General features: G+C 42.2%; 1 protein-coding gene across 2 annotated transcripts in view; it reads left to right on the top strand.

Moving 5' to 3' along the window:
- LOC308407660 (ephrin type-B receptor 2-like) overlaps positions 1-15204 on the top strand; it is an 86593-nt gene that overhangs the window by 17950 nt on the left and 53439 nt on the right. For both annotated transcript variants that reach the window (XM_080899446.1, XM_080899447.1), the window contains exons 2-3: positions 8632-8696; positions 11816-12500. In XM_080899446.1, the coding sequence (XP_080755572.1) occupies positions 8632-8696; positions 11816-12500 (750 nt within the window). The remainder of the gene's footprint in view (positions 1-8631; positions 8697-11815; positions 12501-15204) is intronic.

Raw genomic sequence — 15204 nt, forward strand, 5'->3', positions numbered from 1 at the left:
ATGGACCTGGGCTCCCTTGCCTTGGTGGGTACCAGAGGACGGGGGTGCCTACTGGGGTCAGCAGGGGAGCTGGTCCTAGGGAGGGGCATCCTCCCCTCCCTCCTTTTCCTCCCCATCCCCGGCTACCTCCCTCTTCCCGCTCCACCACACTCACCCACACAGGTAGGGCCTTGGGGTGCGGGTGTGTCACAAGGGTGCAGGGGAGACATTCCCCCCCCCCCCCCCCCCCCCCCCGTCCCCTTCTGGCCACCTGTGCCTCAATTTTATCTCACAACTTAGACATCCACATTACTTACACTCTCATAACACACACATATATATATAGGGCCTTGCGGGGGGGCTGGGAGGAGATGTTGGCTGTCTGATTGGCCTCCCTGCTGCTGCGGAGCCTGGGACGGTCTGCTTGCCTCCACCCCGGGGGGAAGGGTAACATCTCTTGGGTCTGGGTTCTGTTTCCCCCTCTGGGGGCGAGGATACCTGGACCCGGGGTATAGAGTATGTTTGGGGAGTGTGATTGTGTGCCACGATGATCCATTTGGCAAAGTAAATCCATTGGGTATCCTTGTTGGTCTTCAGACAACAATTCTGATGGCTAAAGAACCAAATGGGACAGGCAAAAAAAAAAAAAAAAAAAGGACTGTGCTCTTCTGGACAGAGATCTTAAATGTTGTTGCTGGGATCTGCTGGAGCCACACACTTAGTTCTCTGATTACCACTGGGACCACTATTACGTTCACCCTCCACATCCTCTCGAGTTCTTCTCTGAGCCCATGATGCTTCTTTTTTTTCCTTAATGTTGCTGTCATTCAGTATTGCTACTTCTATTACTATGGCTGTCTTCTTCTGCTTGTCTACCACCACTATGTCTGGTTGGTTAGCCACCACCATTTTCTCAGTCTGTACCTGTAAGTCCCACAGAATCTTAGCTCTGTCATTCTCCACCACCTTACGGGGCGTGTCCCATTTTGACCTTGGGATTTCCAGGCCATACTCGGCACAGATGTTTCTGTATACTATGCCAGCCACTTGGTCATGGCGTTCCATGTATGTCATGCCTGCTAGCATCTTGCAATTCAATTTTTCAGTTCAATTCAATTTTATTTATATAGCGCCAAATCACAACACCAGTTGCCTCAAGGCACTCTATATTGTGCCTTGTCGCTGGTACATACCATGGAGTGGTCTGGCCGTTCATGTTGGTTCCTCCACTTTCTTGGGTTTCTGCTGCCTGAGGTATTCATTCATATATTCATCTTCATGATGTATTCGTGGATGTTTGTTGTCTCATCCTGGACTGTGCTACTGATGCTCACTAGTCCCTGGCCTCCTTCCTTCCACTTAGCATACAGCCTTAGGGTTTCCTTGTGTTGATGTCGGTTGCTTCTATCTCCTCTTCGGCCAGCTTATTATCCCAGCAGGGTACCTGATCACGGGCAGGGCGTAGGTGTTGATAGCGCGGATCTTGTTCTTACCCTTCAGCTGACTCCTCAGGACTTACCTGACCCTCTGCAGGTACTTGGTGGTTACAGCTTTTCTAGCGGCCTCTTCATGGTTCCCATTTGCCTGTGGGATCCCCAGGTACTTGTAGCTGTCCTCTATGTCCGCAGTTTTGCCTTCTGGGGTGACCATGGCTCAGGGGGTTGGGAAGCGTATCTGTAACCGGAAGGTCGCCAGTTTGATCCCCGGGCTCTCTGTCCTGGTCGTTGTGTCCTTGGGCAAGGCACTTTACCCTACCGCCTACTGGTGTTGGCCAGAGGGGCCGATGGCGCGAAATGGCAGCCTCGCTTCTGTCAGTCAGCTCCAGGGCAGCTGTAGCTACAACCATAGCTTGCCTCCACCAGTGTGTGAGAGTGAATGAATAATGGCATTGTAAAGCGCTTTGGGTGCCTTGAAAAGCGCTATATAAATCCAATCCATTATTATTATTATTAGTTCTGACTACTTTCTCTCTCTTTGTTATCATCCAACTACACTTCTCCAGTCTGAACGACATTCCGATGTCATTGCTGTATATCCTGGTGGTGTGGATCAGTGAATCAATGTCTCGTTCACTCTTGGTATACAGCTTGATGTCATCGGGATCCATGTCCTCTACATTGCTCCATTCCGTAATTGGTATCCGTAGCCAGTCTTGTCAGTCAATGGTCTCACTGAGGAGGTTCAGGCCTATGCAGAACAGCAGTGAGGACAGAGCATCTCCTTGGTAGCTATTCTGGGTGTGTCTCATCAGCTAGCAGCTGGTTGATTTGTACTGCCAGATGTTTGTGGAGTGCAGTCAGCTTTTTCAGCCAGTAAGCGTGAATCATGTCAGGGCCTGGTGCTGCCCAACTCTTCATACTGGAGACCCTTTTTTTTGGATATCTGCCACTGTGATACCACCCTCATGTGTGTATATATATATATTAGGGGTGCAACGATATTCGTATCGATATTGAACCGTTCGATACAGTGCTTTCGGTTCGGTACGCATATGTATCGAACGATACAACATTTGTAATTTATTTTATCAATTTTCCTTCTGACGATGCTGTCGCGCTCAGTGAATCTGTGTTCGACTACTCCGCCTAGGCTGCACTGTCGAGCGCAGATCCACTGAGCGCTCAACACAGACAGCATAGTCAGAAGGAAGAGCGCAGGGCAAGCTAGCGAGACAGAAGTTAAGCTCTCCTTGCAACAGGCAAATTGAACGTCATTCAGATCTGGCGTTTGGAATTATTTTGGTTTTCATGTGACGTATGACCCTGAAGGTAAGCGAGTCATGGACTAAAGTAAAACAGTATGTTGAATGTGCCATGCAATGCTCAATTACATTGGTGTGAACTAGTGTGTTAGCGCAGTTAGCTCGTTAACGTGTTGGCTGTCTAGCCCCATGCACGGAGTGATCGGCGGTAGCTCGTTAACGGAGATTTGCCGTGTTGTGGCGTTAAGGTCATTTCAACGAGATTAACCTGAAAGCACTAGCGGGAACACAACGAATATGACTGCACATTTATATCATCCTAGTGCAAAAACAACAAGCAAGCATGCTACTAACTTTAGCCGAGTCATTTAGACAGCTGTTAGCACATGATTCTCCTTACGCTGATGAGAATATAGCCCAGAAGAAGTGGATAGTATAGCTTTTATTTTGGAAAGAGACATTTCTCTGTAATAAACTCTCTTTTCCAAAGATGAGTGATTCCTCAATCAGATACAGGGCTTGCAATATCGCTAGCCTGACGTCCCGGAGCTAGCGATTTTTTTCAGTCGGGCTACCAAAATCTATCTCTGCCCTGCCCGTTGGGCTATTGTAGGAAAAATATATGTCAATGCTTTTGCATTCTTTCGGAAATGTAGCTGGGTAATTATGTCATTGGCATCGGTGAGCCACTGTCAATATGTGACATATTGAAGTCGCGTTTGAATTTGCGCTTGTTTTTTTGCTTTCACTTTGCAATCGTGCGAACTGTGTATAGAGAGCGACAGCACTGATCTGTGAGTGATGATAATTTGTGCACCAATTCCTCTGACATCGTCTTATTAATCGTTAGCTTACTATGCAAACATGACGCAGCAAGCTTAAACATGTGAGAGGTTGATCGCGCAGAGAATCGCTGAGCTTATGTGAGTGCGTGTGTAAAAGCATTTCAGTTCTGCTGAGCCAAATAAGACAGGTCAGGGTGAAGAAGTGACAGCCAAAGAAAAGCTTACCACAAAACGGAGAAGTTATGACAAATCAGACTATGAGGCATTTTCTTTTTGCCTTATAGTCTGATTTGTCATAACTTTTCCGTTTTGTGGTAAGCTTTTCTTTGGCTGTCACTTCTTCACCCTGACCTGTCTTATTTGGCTCAGCAGAACTAAAATATATATCCTGCTGCTTTTACACACGCACTCACATAACGCTCAGCGATTCTCTCACATATTTAAGCTTGCTGCGGGAGATTTAACTTGTCATGTTTGTGTAGTAAGCTAACGATTAATAAGACGATGTCAGAGGAATTGGTGCGCAAATTATCATCACTCACCAATCAGTGCTGTCCGAGCGATTGCAAAGTGAAAGCAAAAAAACAAGCGCAAATTCAAATGAGATTTCAATATGTCACATATTGACAGTGGCTCACCGATGCCAATGACATAATTACCCAGCTACATTTCTGAAAGAATGCAAAAGCATTGACATATATTTTTCCTTCTTACAATAGTCCGACGGGCAGGGCAGAGATAGATTTTGGTAGCCCGACTGGAAAATCGCTAGCCCCTGGACGTCGGGCTAGCGATATTGCGAGCCCTGTATCTGATTGAGGAATCATGCATCTTTGGAAAAGAGAGTTTATTACAGAGAAATGGCTCTTTCCAAAATAAAAGCTATACTATACGCTTCTTCTGGCCTATATTCTCAGCAGCATATTAAACATATCAGGTCCCCATAAGGAGAATCATGTGCTAATGGCTGTCTAAATGACTCGGCTAAAGTTTGTAGCATGCATGCTTGTTGTTTTTGCACTAGGATGATATAAATGTGCAGTCATATTCGTTGTGTTCCCACTAGTGCTTTCAGGTTAATCTCGTTGAAATGACCTTAACGCCACAACACGGCAAATCTCCGTTAACGAGCTACCCCTGATCGTCCCGTGCATGGGGCTAGACGGCCAACACGTTAACGAGCTAACTGCGCTAACACACTAGCTCCCACCCATGTAATTGAGCATTGCGTGGCACATCCAACATACTGTTTTACTTTAGTCCATGACGCGCTTACCTTCAGGGTCATACATCACATGAAAACCAAAATAATTCCAAACGCCAGATCTGAATGAGGGTGGGGGAGGTTCAATTTGCCATGTTGCAAGGAGAGCTTAACTTCTGTCTCGCTAGCTTGCCCTGCGCTCTTCCTTCTGACGATGCTGTCTTTGTTGAGCGCTCAGTGGATCTGCGCTCGACAGTGTAACCTAGGCGGAGTAGTCGAACGCAGATTCACTGAGCGCTCAACACAGACAGCATCGTCAGAAGGAAAGTTGATTAAATAAATTACAAATGTTGTATTGTTGGATACATATGCGTACCGAACCGAAAGCACTGTATCGAACGGTTCAATATCGATACGAATATCGTTGCACCCCTAATATAAATATATATATATATATATATATATATATATATATATATATATATATATATATATATATATATATATATATATATATATATATATATATATATATATATTTTTTTTTTTTTTTTTTTTTTTTTTTTTTTTTTTTTTTTTTCCCCAGAAATTAGGAATTTGGATATGAGGACAGATGAGTATGAAAGCTGGTAAGCAGCATGGCAGGCAGTGCTGGGAGCAAAGTGAATTTTAGTGAATTTTATTGAGGTATCCCTGTGGGTTTAATCCAGCATGACATGTAGAGCGTTGTGAAGCCTACAAGGATTATTTTTGCTGGCCTTAGTTGGCCCACTCTCTCCTCCTCTTTGCCCTACTTTTCACTGATTCATGAAGCAGAGGCAGAACAAGAGATCTCTCTATATATGTATTGCAGGATTGCAGTGACAGATGGAGACAGTGGAAAGGCAGAGAGCCATTATTGTACAGAAAGACAGTGCCTTCTACAATAAATGTTAAGAAGGTGCATCAAAACAAGGGTTTAGTAAAACAAAAATTTGCCATTAATAAGAGTAATTCACAGAGATTATACATCTCAGAGAAAACAATTCGTTCTAATTTAAACAGGATGTAACTAGATTGAATATGCAGTAGTTCCAGCATATTGTAGTCACTTAGTTGCATTCAAGCTGCTGAGACTGAGCTGCCATAGTGAGTGTCTAGTCACGAAATGAGGGCAACATATACTAATGCACCCCCACCCTCACAAACCCATGATGTCCCCATTTCCCCTGTCTATCTCCATCTCCCATCAGTAGCTCCAGCCCATGCTAGCCTGTATTTAAATGCTCTATTGCAGCACTGCTCTTCACAATTAACAGACATGTTAAATTGTGACTTCTTTCTCTCTAATTTTGAAAGAAGGTTTGCAAGTTATAAAAGAGGCTGTCAGACTGAGACAATTTGATTCAAGCAGGAGATACAATGGCAAATTCAAAGAGCCACTATGGATGTAGTCTAATCTTTTCTCTGCTGCTGCTGCCATCATCATCCGTCATCATTTCTGCTACACTGGCAGGGCTAGGGGCCAGGACTCTACTCTTTGGGTTTTTGGGGAATGATGCTAACGCCTCAGATAACAGGCAACCCACCCGCAGTAGATTTGCCCGGTGTGAGGTCTCACAGCAAGCTATCAAATACAGCGCATTTCTCAGCTTTTGACAAAATGCTATACGTCGCCAGGTGTATAGCACAGTATCACCTTAAAGCACTTGTTGCAGGCTGCTGAGTTTGCATCTTTTGCTGTGAAGTACAGCCAGACTTTGACCCCTTCGCTTTGGGCATTTTTAATCTGTAGCTCTGCTCTAAAAAAACGTATGTACCTGGACCCGCCTACTATGCTCGCAAAGGTAAAATGATTGGCTGGAATCCAAAGTGTATGACACAGGAAAAAAAGCACAGAAATAAAGCACTGAAATGTGTGCTGCTTTTCGGTCTGGTTACTACCGTTTATGCCATAATGGCACCGGGTACCGGTACCCATCCCTAGTCACATACTAATTACGTAACAGGATGCTCGTCACTTTGCTATAAAGACGACCACACATATTAGGTCGTACTCCATTATAATGGAAAACCTGTTGATCTGAGTTGAGTTGTGGCGAGTCGATCCGATGCTCTACTAACGGAAAAGGGGCTTTTACTCTTCTCCACCCTTCTTGGCTGAGTCTGTGGGAATTGGTTGCAGGTCAGCGCTCATGGCGTCTATTCTTCCTATTTAGCGGCGGCTGTGACACCTGGCTTGCCGCTTCTTCCCAACTCCTCATTAATCACTATTGATACTAATAGAAAGCGAGCAGCCAGAAAATGGGACATTTGAATGCAACACTGGGTGCTTACATTTTAATCTGACGCTGGACAAATACAAGACTTATTCTTCTTTTCTTTCTTTTTCTTTTCTTTCGAACAATTAAAATTTCAACAAAACAAACACAGGAAATGGAAAGCATAAGAAATTTCCAGCAAATGGATCCATGAAGCAAAAACAGAAGGTGTATCAAAGGAAGAAGCAGTGGCTTATCGGGTCCTGTCCCTAAATTTAACTACAATTTTGTAACCAAAATGGTCATGCATACAAACACATACACATACATCTGTCTATAGACAATTATACCCTGGACCCCCAGAGGGTTAAATATTTTTTTTAAAGTAACGCAACAGTTACTTTTCAAGTAATTAATTACTTTTGGAATCGTGTAACTCAGTTACTAACTCAGTTACTTTTTTGAAGAAGTAACTAGTAACTATAATTAATTACTTTTTCAAAGTAACTTGCCCAACACTGGTCATCGCTATCTGTTGAAATTTGTTTTTACATTTATTAACTATTTCTAGTTAATAATAAATAATTATTAACTTTCTTCTACAACTTCCAGTTGGATTGAATTAGGATTTTCTGGTCACAGTCCTCACCCACACTGTTCTCCTCAAGCAGGGTATTTTTTTAATTTCCTTTGCCAGTTTTGGACCCACACTGACAACGAAATCATTACCTGTTATCATTATCTGTTAACCACTTCATTCCTATTTGTAATAACCATATTTTTTCTCTGAAAAAGTCTGGGTAATTAGCTTTGGTTTGTTTGTTTATAATAGTCCATGTACCTTTTGTGTTATTCTTTCGATCCTCTGGCATTTTATTATAATGCTCCTTATTACATTATTGACGGCTAAACACAGTGCAAAGAAAAGAAAACAAAAGGGAAATAAAGACTAACCTAAAAAAATGGTAAAACAACTAAAACCTGAAAACGTGATGAGCTGAGACATAAAACATAAATATGGACAAAGACAGTTAAATGTGGGATAACTGAGCTTGACGTATGACAAACAGATGATCCAACAACAAACAAAGGGAAACTAATACAATATATACACAAACAGTAACGAGGGAGGACAGGAGAGAAACACAACTGGACCTAATCTGACATAACAAGACAGGGAGGAAGCAAAACTGTAACACTAACACAGGACACGGGATGATAAAAATAAAACAGTAAGCAAGACAAATACGGAGGACGAAGACACACGAGCTTAATACTGAGATTGTGGGAGAAACTGACATGGGGGCATGACTGACTTGGGAGACAGAGCGGATACATGGAACACGGAGACAAGAGGAACAAAATGAGTAATGTGGAACACAGGGAAAGTACTTTGGAAGTACTTTGGTTGTTTCACACTGGTCTAAAGCTAACGTCTGATCACTAGGTGACATTCCAGGCTCTGGTTTAAACCTCTGATGTATTAACTACCAGAATATATATCAGTCATTAGTGCTCTGTGTCTCACTGGTGGTTCTTTATCTCGTAGGCCATCCACTTCAGTTATTTTACTGTTTGTCATTTGAAGTCACTGAATGTTGCTCACTACATCACTGCAAATCATTTCCAGTGTGAACAGAGCTCAACACACACAGTATTTTATTGCAGTGTAACTTAATTCTAATTCTAACGCCAGGCTTTTTGGTTTTTGATTATCTCCAGAGGTACTAATGGATTCAACAACAGCAACAGCAGAACTGGGCTGGACCACCTACCCATCTCAAGGGGTGAGTAGAAAAATCAACACACTAGGAACAATGTACACAGTGTAGATAAGCAGTCAAAAGTTTGGACACACCTTGTCATTTAATGGTTTTTCTTTATTTTTACTACTTTCTACAATGTGGAGGCAAACTGAAGACATCAAATATATGAAGCAAGATATATAAAATTATGTAGCAAAGAAAAACTGGTAAATAACTCTAAATGTGTTTTATATCACAGATTCCTCAAAGTAGCCGCCCTTTGCTTTGTTGACAGCACTGCATACCCTCGGCCTTCTCTCAGTGAGCTTCATGCTGTAGTCACCTGAATGGTTTCACTTCACAGGTGTGCCTGTCAGGGTTCATTTATTGCCTTCTTAATGGGGTTGGGACCATCAGTTGTGTTGTGCAGCAGTCAGATTGGTACACAGCTGACAGCCCTATTTGACAACTGTTAGAATTCATATTATGGCAAGAACCAATCAGCTAACTAAAGAGCAGTGTTGGGAAGGTTACTTTTAAAATGTATTCCATTACAGAATACAGAATACATGCCCCAAAATGTATTCTGTAACGTATTCCGTTACGTTACTCAATGACAGTAACGTATTCTGAATACTTTGGATTACTCACTATATTATCATGCTTTTTACAACAACGTGAATGTACTATTGCTGTGATTTATTACTATTACTGAAGGTCCGCGACTCCGAACTGTAGTAAAGGGACCTCTGACTAATACGGGGTCCCTGTCGGCTCCTAGCCGAAAAATAGCTTTACTTTGTTGTCTGGGTCAACTTTTATTGCGAGAGACAGAGAGAGGCGTTGAAAGGCTGCTCCAACGGAACTTATTGTTTCGGAGGAAAACACGAACACGGTGTACAGTCAAGTTTTAATAGCTTACTTACAACTGGGCTCGTCAGGCACTCTTCTTGGCTGAAGTGGTTATTATTATATTTACATGCTTCCAGCTCCCGTTTTTCCTCGATGACAACTCGTACCTTTCCACTGCCCTTTTTCTCCCTCCTCGCGCTCACAGACCCATAACGTGTATGGCAGTCCATTCTCCCTGCAGCACGGACTACACTGCCCATGATGCTACATTCTTTAGAGCTATGCTTGTAGCATTCTGCCTGTTAGCTTAGCACAACAACAACAACAACGAAAAGGCGCTCTCTCACCCAGGAAGCACACAGTCGCAGAGAGAGAGAGAGAGAGAGCGTCGCCCTGTAACCATGGCAACCGTAACGCTGCCGCCTGGAACAACAGAACGTAGCTGTCAAACAAAACCCAAACAGTCCTGACCCGCCAAAATATGAAACAGGAAAGTACCGCAGTGTAATCCATTTATTTCAACAAAGTAACTGTATTCTAAATACCACCTTTTTAAACGGTAACTGTAACGGAATACAGTTACTCATATTTTGTATTTTAAATACGTAACGGCGGTACATGTATTCCGTTACTCCCCAACACTGCTAAAGAGAAACACCAGTCCATCATTACTTCAAGAACTGAAGGTCAGTCAGTCCAGAAAACTGCTAAAACTTTGATTGTGTCCCCAAGTGCTGTCGCAAAAACTGCATTTCTTCTCACTAGAAGTGCTACACCGAAACTGTCTTACATGAGGACCACCCCAGGAAAGGAAGACCAAGAGTCACCTCTGCTGCTGAGGATACATTCATCCGAGTCACCAGCCTCAGAAATCACAAGTTCACAGCACCTCAGATTCCAGTAGCAGACACATCTCTACATCAGCTGTTCAGAGCAGATTGTGTGAATCAGGCCTTTATGGTCAAGACAAAAGGACCAACAAGTGCTCAGCATCTCTGGGAACTCCTTCAAGACTGTTGGAAAACCACTTCAGGTGACAACCTCATGAAGCTCATGGAGAAAATGCCAAGAGTGTGCAAAGCAGGAATCAAAGCCAAAGGGGCTGTTTGGAAGAATCTAAAATATAAAACATGTTTTGAGTTGTTTCACACTTTTTTGTTTACTAAATAATTTCATATGTTTATTCATAGTTTTGTGTTCATTCATAGTTTTGATGCCTTCTGTGAGAATCTACAATGTAAACAGTCATGAAAATAAACAAAAAACACCATTAAATGACAGCACCTGGAAAATATGCACATGGTAGCCCACTTACGTGGGTCTAACCTTTTTTTAATTTTATACTTTAAACTGGAGGTCAAACATATGCCATTGGTCCAGAATCAGCTTTCTGAAGAATCAAGTTCAGCACACTGTGTAGAAGTAATACTTCATGTTTATCAGTAAAGTAGATTAATATTCTTGTGCTGGTATCCAGTGATACCATCATTACTGCACAATCTTTAAAACTGCATCTTTATTAAATATATTTGATGTTTGATGACATGAAAGTTTTAAGTGTGAAGAATATGAAAAGTATGAGATCAGGAAGGGGGGAAATACTTTTTCACTGTCCAAAAAATTCCAAACCAAGCTTTAAAAGTTGTAGAATTTAAGTCAGTTTTTTAAGTCAATAATTTAAGTTAATTTACGTCACCTTGCTTGCTACATCCAAATATTGATAGCATGCTGGTATTGGTATCGGATCAATGCTAACATGGCTGGATCAATACTTTGTTTCTGTCCTCCAAACTCAGTATGTAGCTGATACTCAATTGCGTTTAATAATTAATTTTTTTCTGCAAATGAAAAAATATATCTCAAACATGCCCTGTGAAAAATATCTGAACCTTTATCTGCTGACTGTCACATCTATGTTATTTAACCAAACTTAAACAATAGAAGTTGACCCAATGTGCCATAGAGATGGGGCATTTGATTTCCAGATCTCCAAAAATCCCAGTTTCAAAATATACGAAAAGCACAAAAGTGTGTTTTACTCTATTAACTACTTATTATGGAAAATAAAAATCACAGGGATTTAGTGGTGATTAAAATGGGTTGCAAACTTCTGATGAGTGACTTGTAAGTGACTGCTCTCCCCTCTATAAGCTGCCTTTGTGGGTTAAAAGTATCTGTGTTGGTATCAGCAGTACTGGCTGACTCCACTAGCTTCTTCTGCTTTTGGATTGTTCCAAGTTGCCTTCAATGTTTTAGTGTTTGCATGTTTGTCACTTTATCAGTAGCTCTGTTTCTTGGCTCTCTTCTAGTGGGAAGAAGTTAGTGGATACGATGAAAATATGAACACCATCCGAACATACCAGGTGTGCAATATCTTTAATAGCAGCCAAAACAACTGGGTCCGGACCAAATACATCCGTCGCCGTGGTGCTCAGCGTATCCATGTCCAGATGAAATTTTCAGTACGGGACTGTAGTTCCATACCCAATGTCCCTGGCTCCTGCAAGGAGACCTTCAACCTCTATTTTTTTGAATCTGACTTGGATAAGGCCACTAAATTATACCCACCCTGGATGGAAAACCCATGGGTGAAAGTGGACACTATTGCAGCTGACGAGAGCTTCTCTCAGGTCGATCTCGGTGGCCGCATCATGAAGATCAACAGTGAAGTTCGAAGCTTTGGACCTGTTTCCCACAATGGCTTCTATCTTGCTTTCCAGGATTACGGTGCCTGCATGTCACTCATTGCTGTCCGAGTCTTCTACAGGAAATGTCCCCATATAATCCAGAATGGAGCGGTTTTCCCTGAGACACTGTCAGGAGCAGAGAGCACCTCTCTTGTGGCAGCCAGAGGAGTGTGTGTTCCTAATGGGGAGGAGGTGGATGTACCCATCAAGCTGTACTGTAATGGGGATGGGGAGTGGATGGTACCTATTGGTCGCTGTATGTGTAAAGCTGGATACGAGGCTGTGGCGAATGGTACAGTCTGCAAAGGTAAGAAGGAATGTGTGAATGAGTTCTTATGAGATGTGCCTCACTAGACTGTTCTATGGCTGTGCCCTATCATATCGCTTGCAGTAACACCAATGTAAATTTTACATCAAATGTCAAATTACTACATCGTTGTGTTTTTAGCATCTAAAATTTAGCTACTTCAAACAGCTCCAGCAAATCACAATACTTTGCAAAATATGAAAACTGTTCTTGCTAAAGGTGGAAAGATGAGTGTTTCACACACATGAGATAAAAAATGCAGTTGCATCTCCTCCAGCTACGAAGGACGAGATGCTGATCTGCAACCCAAACGTAAACCAATGGCTCAACTTGGTCGAACTTGCTAGTTGTGCTCCATAATGTCAGGAGGAGCAACAAATAAAACAAAAAAGAAGAAGAAAATAACGAAACAAACTGAAGTCACTATCACAATTTTTCTTGAAATATTGTGATATAATGTTGAGCCCATCATGCCCACCCTGGCTCTGTTCACAGATGAAGAGCAGCAAGAATAAACAAATAGTTTTATATGCATAGTGATGATGTTAGTGCATCTTGAAATGAACCGGCTTAAAGTAACTTAAGTGCAACGTTTTTCATTCATTCTGTAATCAAATGTGTATATATACAGACAAAAGGTACTTTATTTTAGCTGTACAACAGATTGTCACCAGGGCAACACTGTGTAAGATAATGTAAACTACACAGTTCCCCACCTGAACTCTGAATGTGCTTGAACTGCCCAATAATCTGAGATTAGAATATTTACACTACACTACTTCTACAGAAATTCTTAAACAGTACATGAAGGATTTTCGTTTATCCAATGCTTAGTGTTCACATCACCCCACTCGTAATGATTAAAACTTTTTTTCACCTGTACACTACTATTCTTGCGTAGACTTTTAGTTTGTAGCCCCATTATGATCGATATCCCAGACCGTCAGACATTCATCACAGATTCATTCTATTAGTATCAGTGGTCATGCACCAGTGTCTTTCTCTCTGACAAAGAAAGTGACACCACTAATTAGGAATGGGAAGTTAAATAAATCCTTATGTAAAGAATAAGATTTCATTATTATTTTCTAAAGGGAGTAGGCAATTTACTTAAAAAATAGTGGCCTCTTTAGGAAGCAGGAAATGTAGTAATGTGGCAGAAAATAATATATTGCTGTTCACATAAGAAAAATAAAGAAAGAATACCTTTATTAGAATTGGAAGAAAAAATTACAAGTCCATTAAATCATTAGAAGCTGCCTATGTTGCCTCAGACTAGGACAAAGTGCCCTGGTCAGTCTTTGTGGAAATGGTGCACAGTGGCACTGCTTCAGGATATTACACTGCATAATTCACCACTAATACAAAGTGATATAAATAAAATTGAATTGAATTGAATTGATATTCTCGTGCATTCCGGTGAAGTGGCTCAATGAAATCCAATGCCAATATGCTCAGATGAGACCTCCATGCAAGGTATTTTCCAAAGGCACTTCTGGGATAGCCGCCTGGTTCCCACATTCTCCCTGATGCCTGGCCAATAAAAATGGGCCATGAGCTGTTCCAGAGTTTTGTCATATTTCCCTGCCATGAGGTTATGATAAGCTATCTTGAAAATAATTTCTCTGCAGCTCTTTGTGACCAACAGCTGGCTGCATTTCTCTTCCATGCAAGTTTCACAACTCACTCGATACAGTCTGCCTCTAATCAACACAAAATGCAGGTTGGTCAGCGCTATGTGGAGTAAATTATTGGAGTAGGCGGGGCCTCCCGAGAAGATGCTGTCTCCTCCTCCCCAGAGTCAGCTTCAGACAACCTCACGTTACCTGACTGTAGTACAAACACTCCACCTTCCTGTGGGTTGTGAACACATCTGCACATTCCAGCCAATCTGTTCCCAGAATGAAGGGATGCGTCAGATGTGACCTAACCACCATCTTGACTCTGTGTGCACCTGTATTTAATCTTTACCAGTACTGTGGGATATTTGTGTATGTCCCCATGCACACACCTCCTCATCAGACTGACATCTTCCACTGCTCCCTCCGATCCTGGCAGTAATGCCAGTGAGAAACCAGCCCTAGCAACCAGACTCTTCAACATCCTTGTCTGGTGCTTGGACTGGTCCTGCAGCTAGTCCAACTGTCAGTGATGCACCATTGCCTGCTCCTGACACATGATTGCCACCAGTTAGGCCACAATCCGAGCCAGTGTCTTGACTTGTTGAGTTAGTCACTGGTCTGACTGACGTGACCATGACAATAAAAATATAGAAAAAGCATGGCAAAACACATGAAAACATTGCCATTTTAGCGTAACTCTGTCGTACTTACTCACTTGCTCTCAACCGTTGCCTTCACTGCTGTGACACGGTGCTTGAGATGACTGACTCCAATAATAACTTTAATATCACTGAAGAGAGCAGAGTTGCTGTTTTCGGAAATTTAGAATTCTTCAGATTGTGCAAACTGTTCAAGAGTTATGGCAGTTTAAAAATAAGCAAAAACCTGTTGGTGGGAACTGGTTATAAGCGTTAATGGGTTAACAACATCATTGACGCCGAAGAAGACATCTAGGGTGTACGTCTTGTGTTCTGCTCTTTTCTACAACGTTCATTGTGTGCAATGCAGACAGTGCCCTGCCGAGCTGAATAGGACAGAGGAGGGGGTGTCAAGAGAGGTGGGACTAAAAGAGATTAAAGTTC

This window comes from Rhamphochromis sp. 'chilingali', assembly GCF_963969265.1.
Source record: "Rhamphochromis sp. 'chilingali' genome assembly, chromosome: 12".
Classification (NCBI taxonomy): domain Eukaryota; kingdom Metazoa; phylum Chordata; class Actinopteri; order Cichliformes; family Cichlidae; genus Rhamphochromis; species Rhamphochromis sp. 'chilingali'.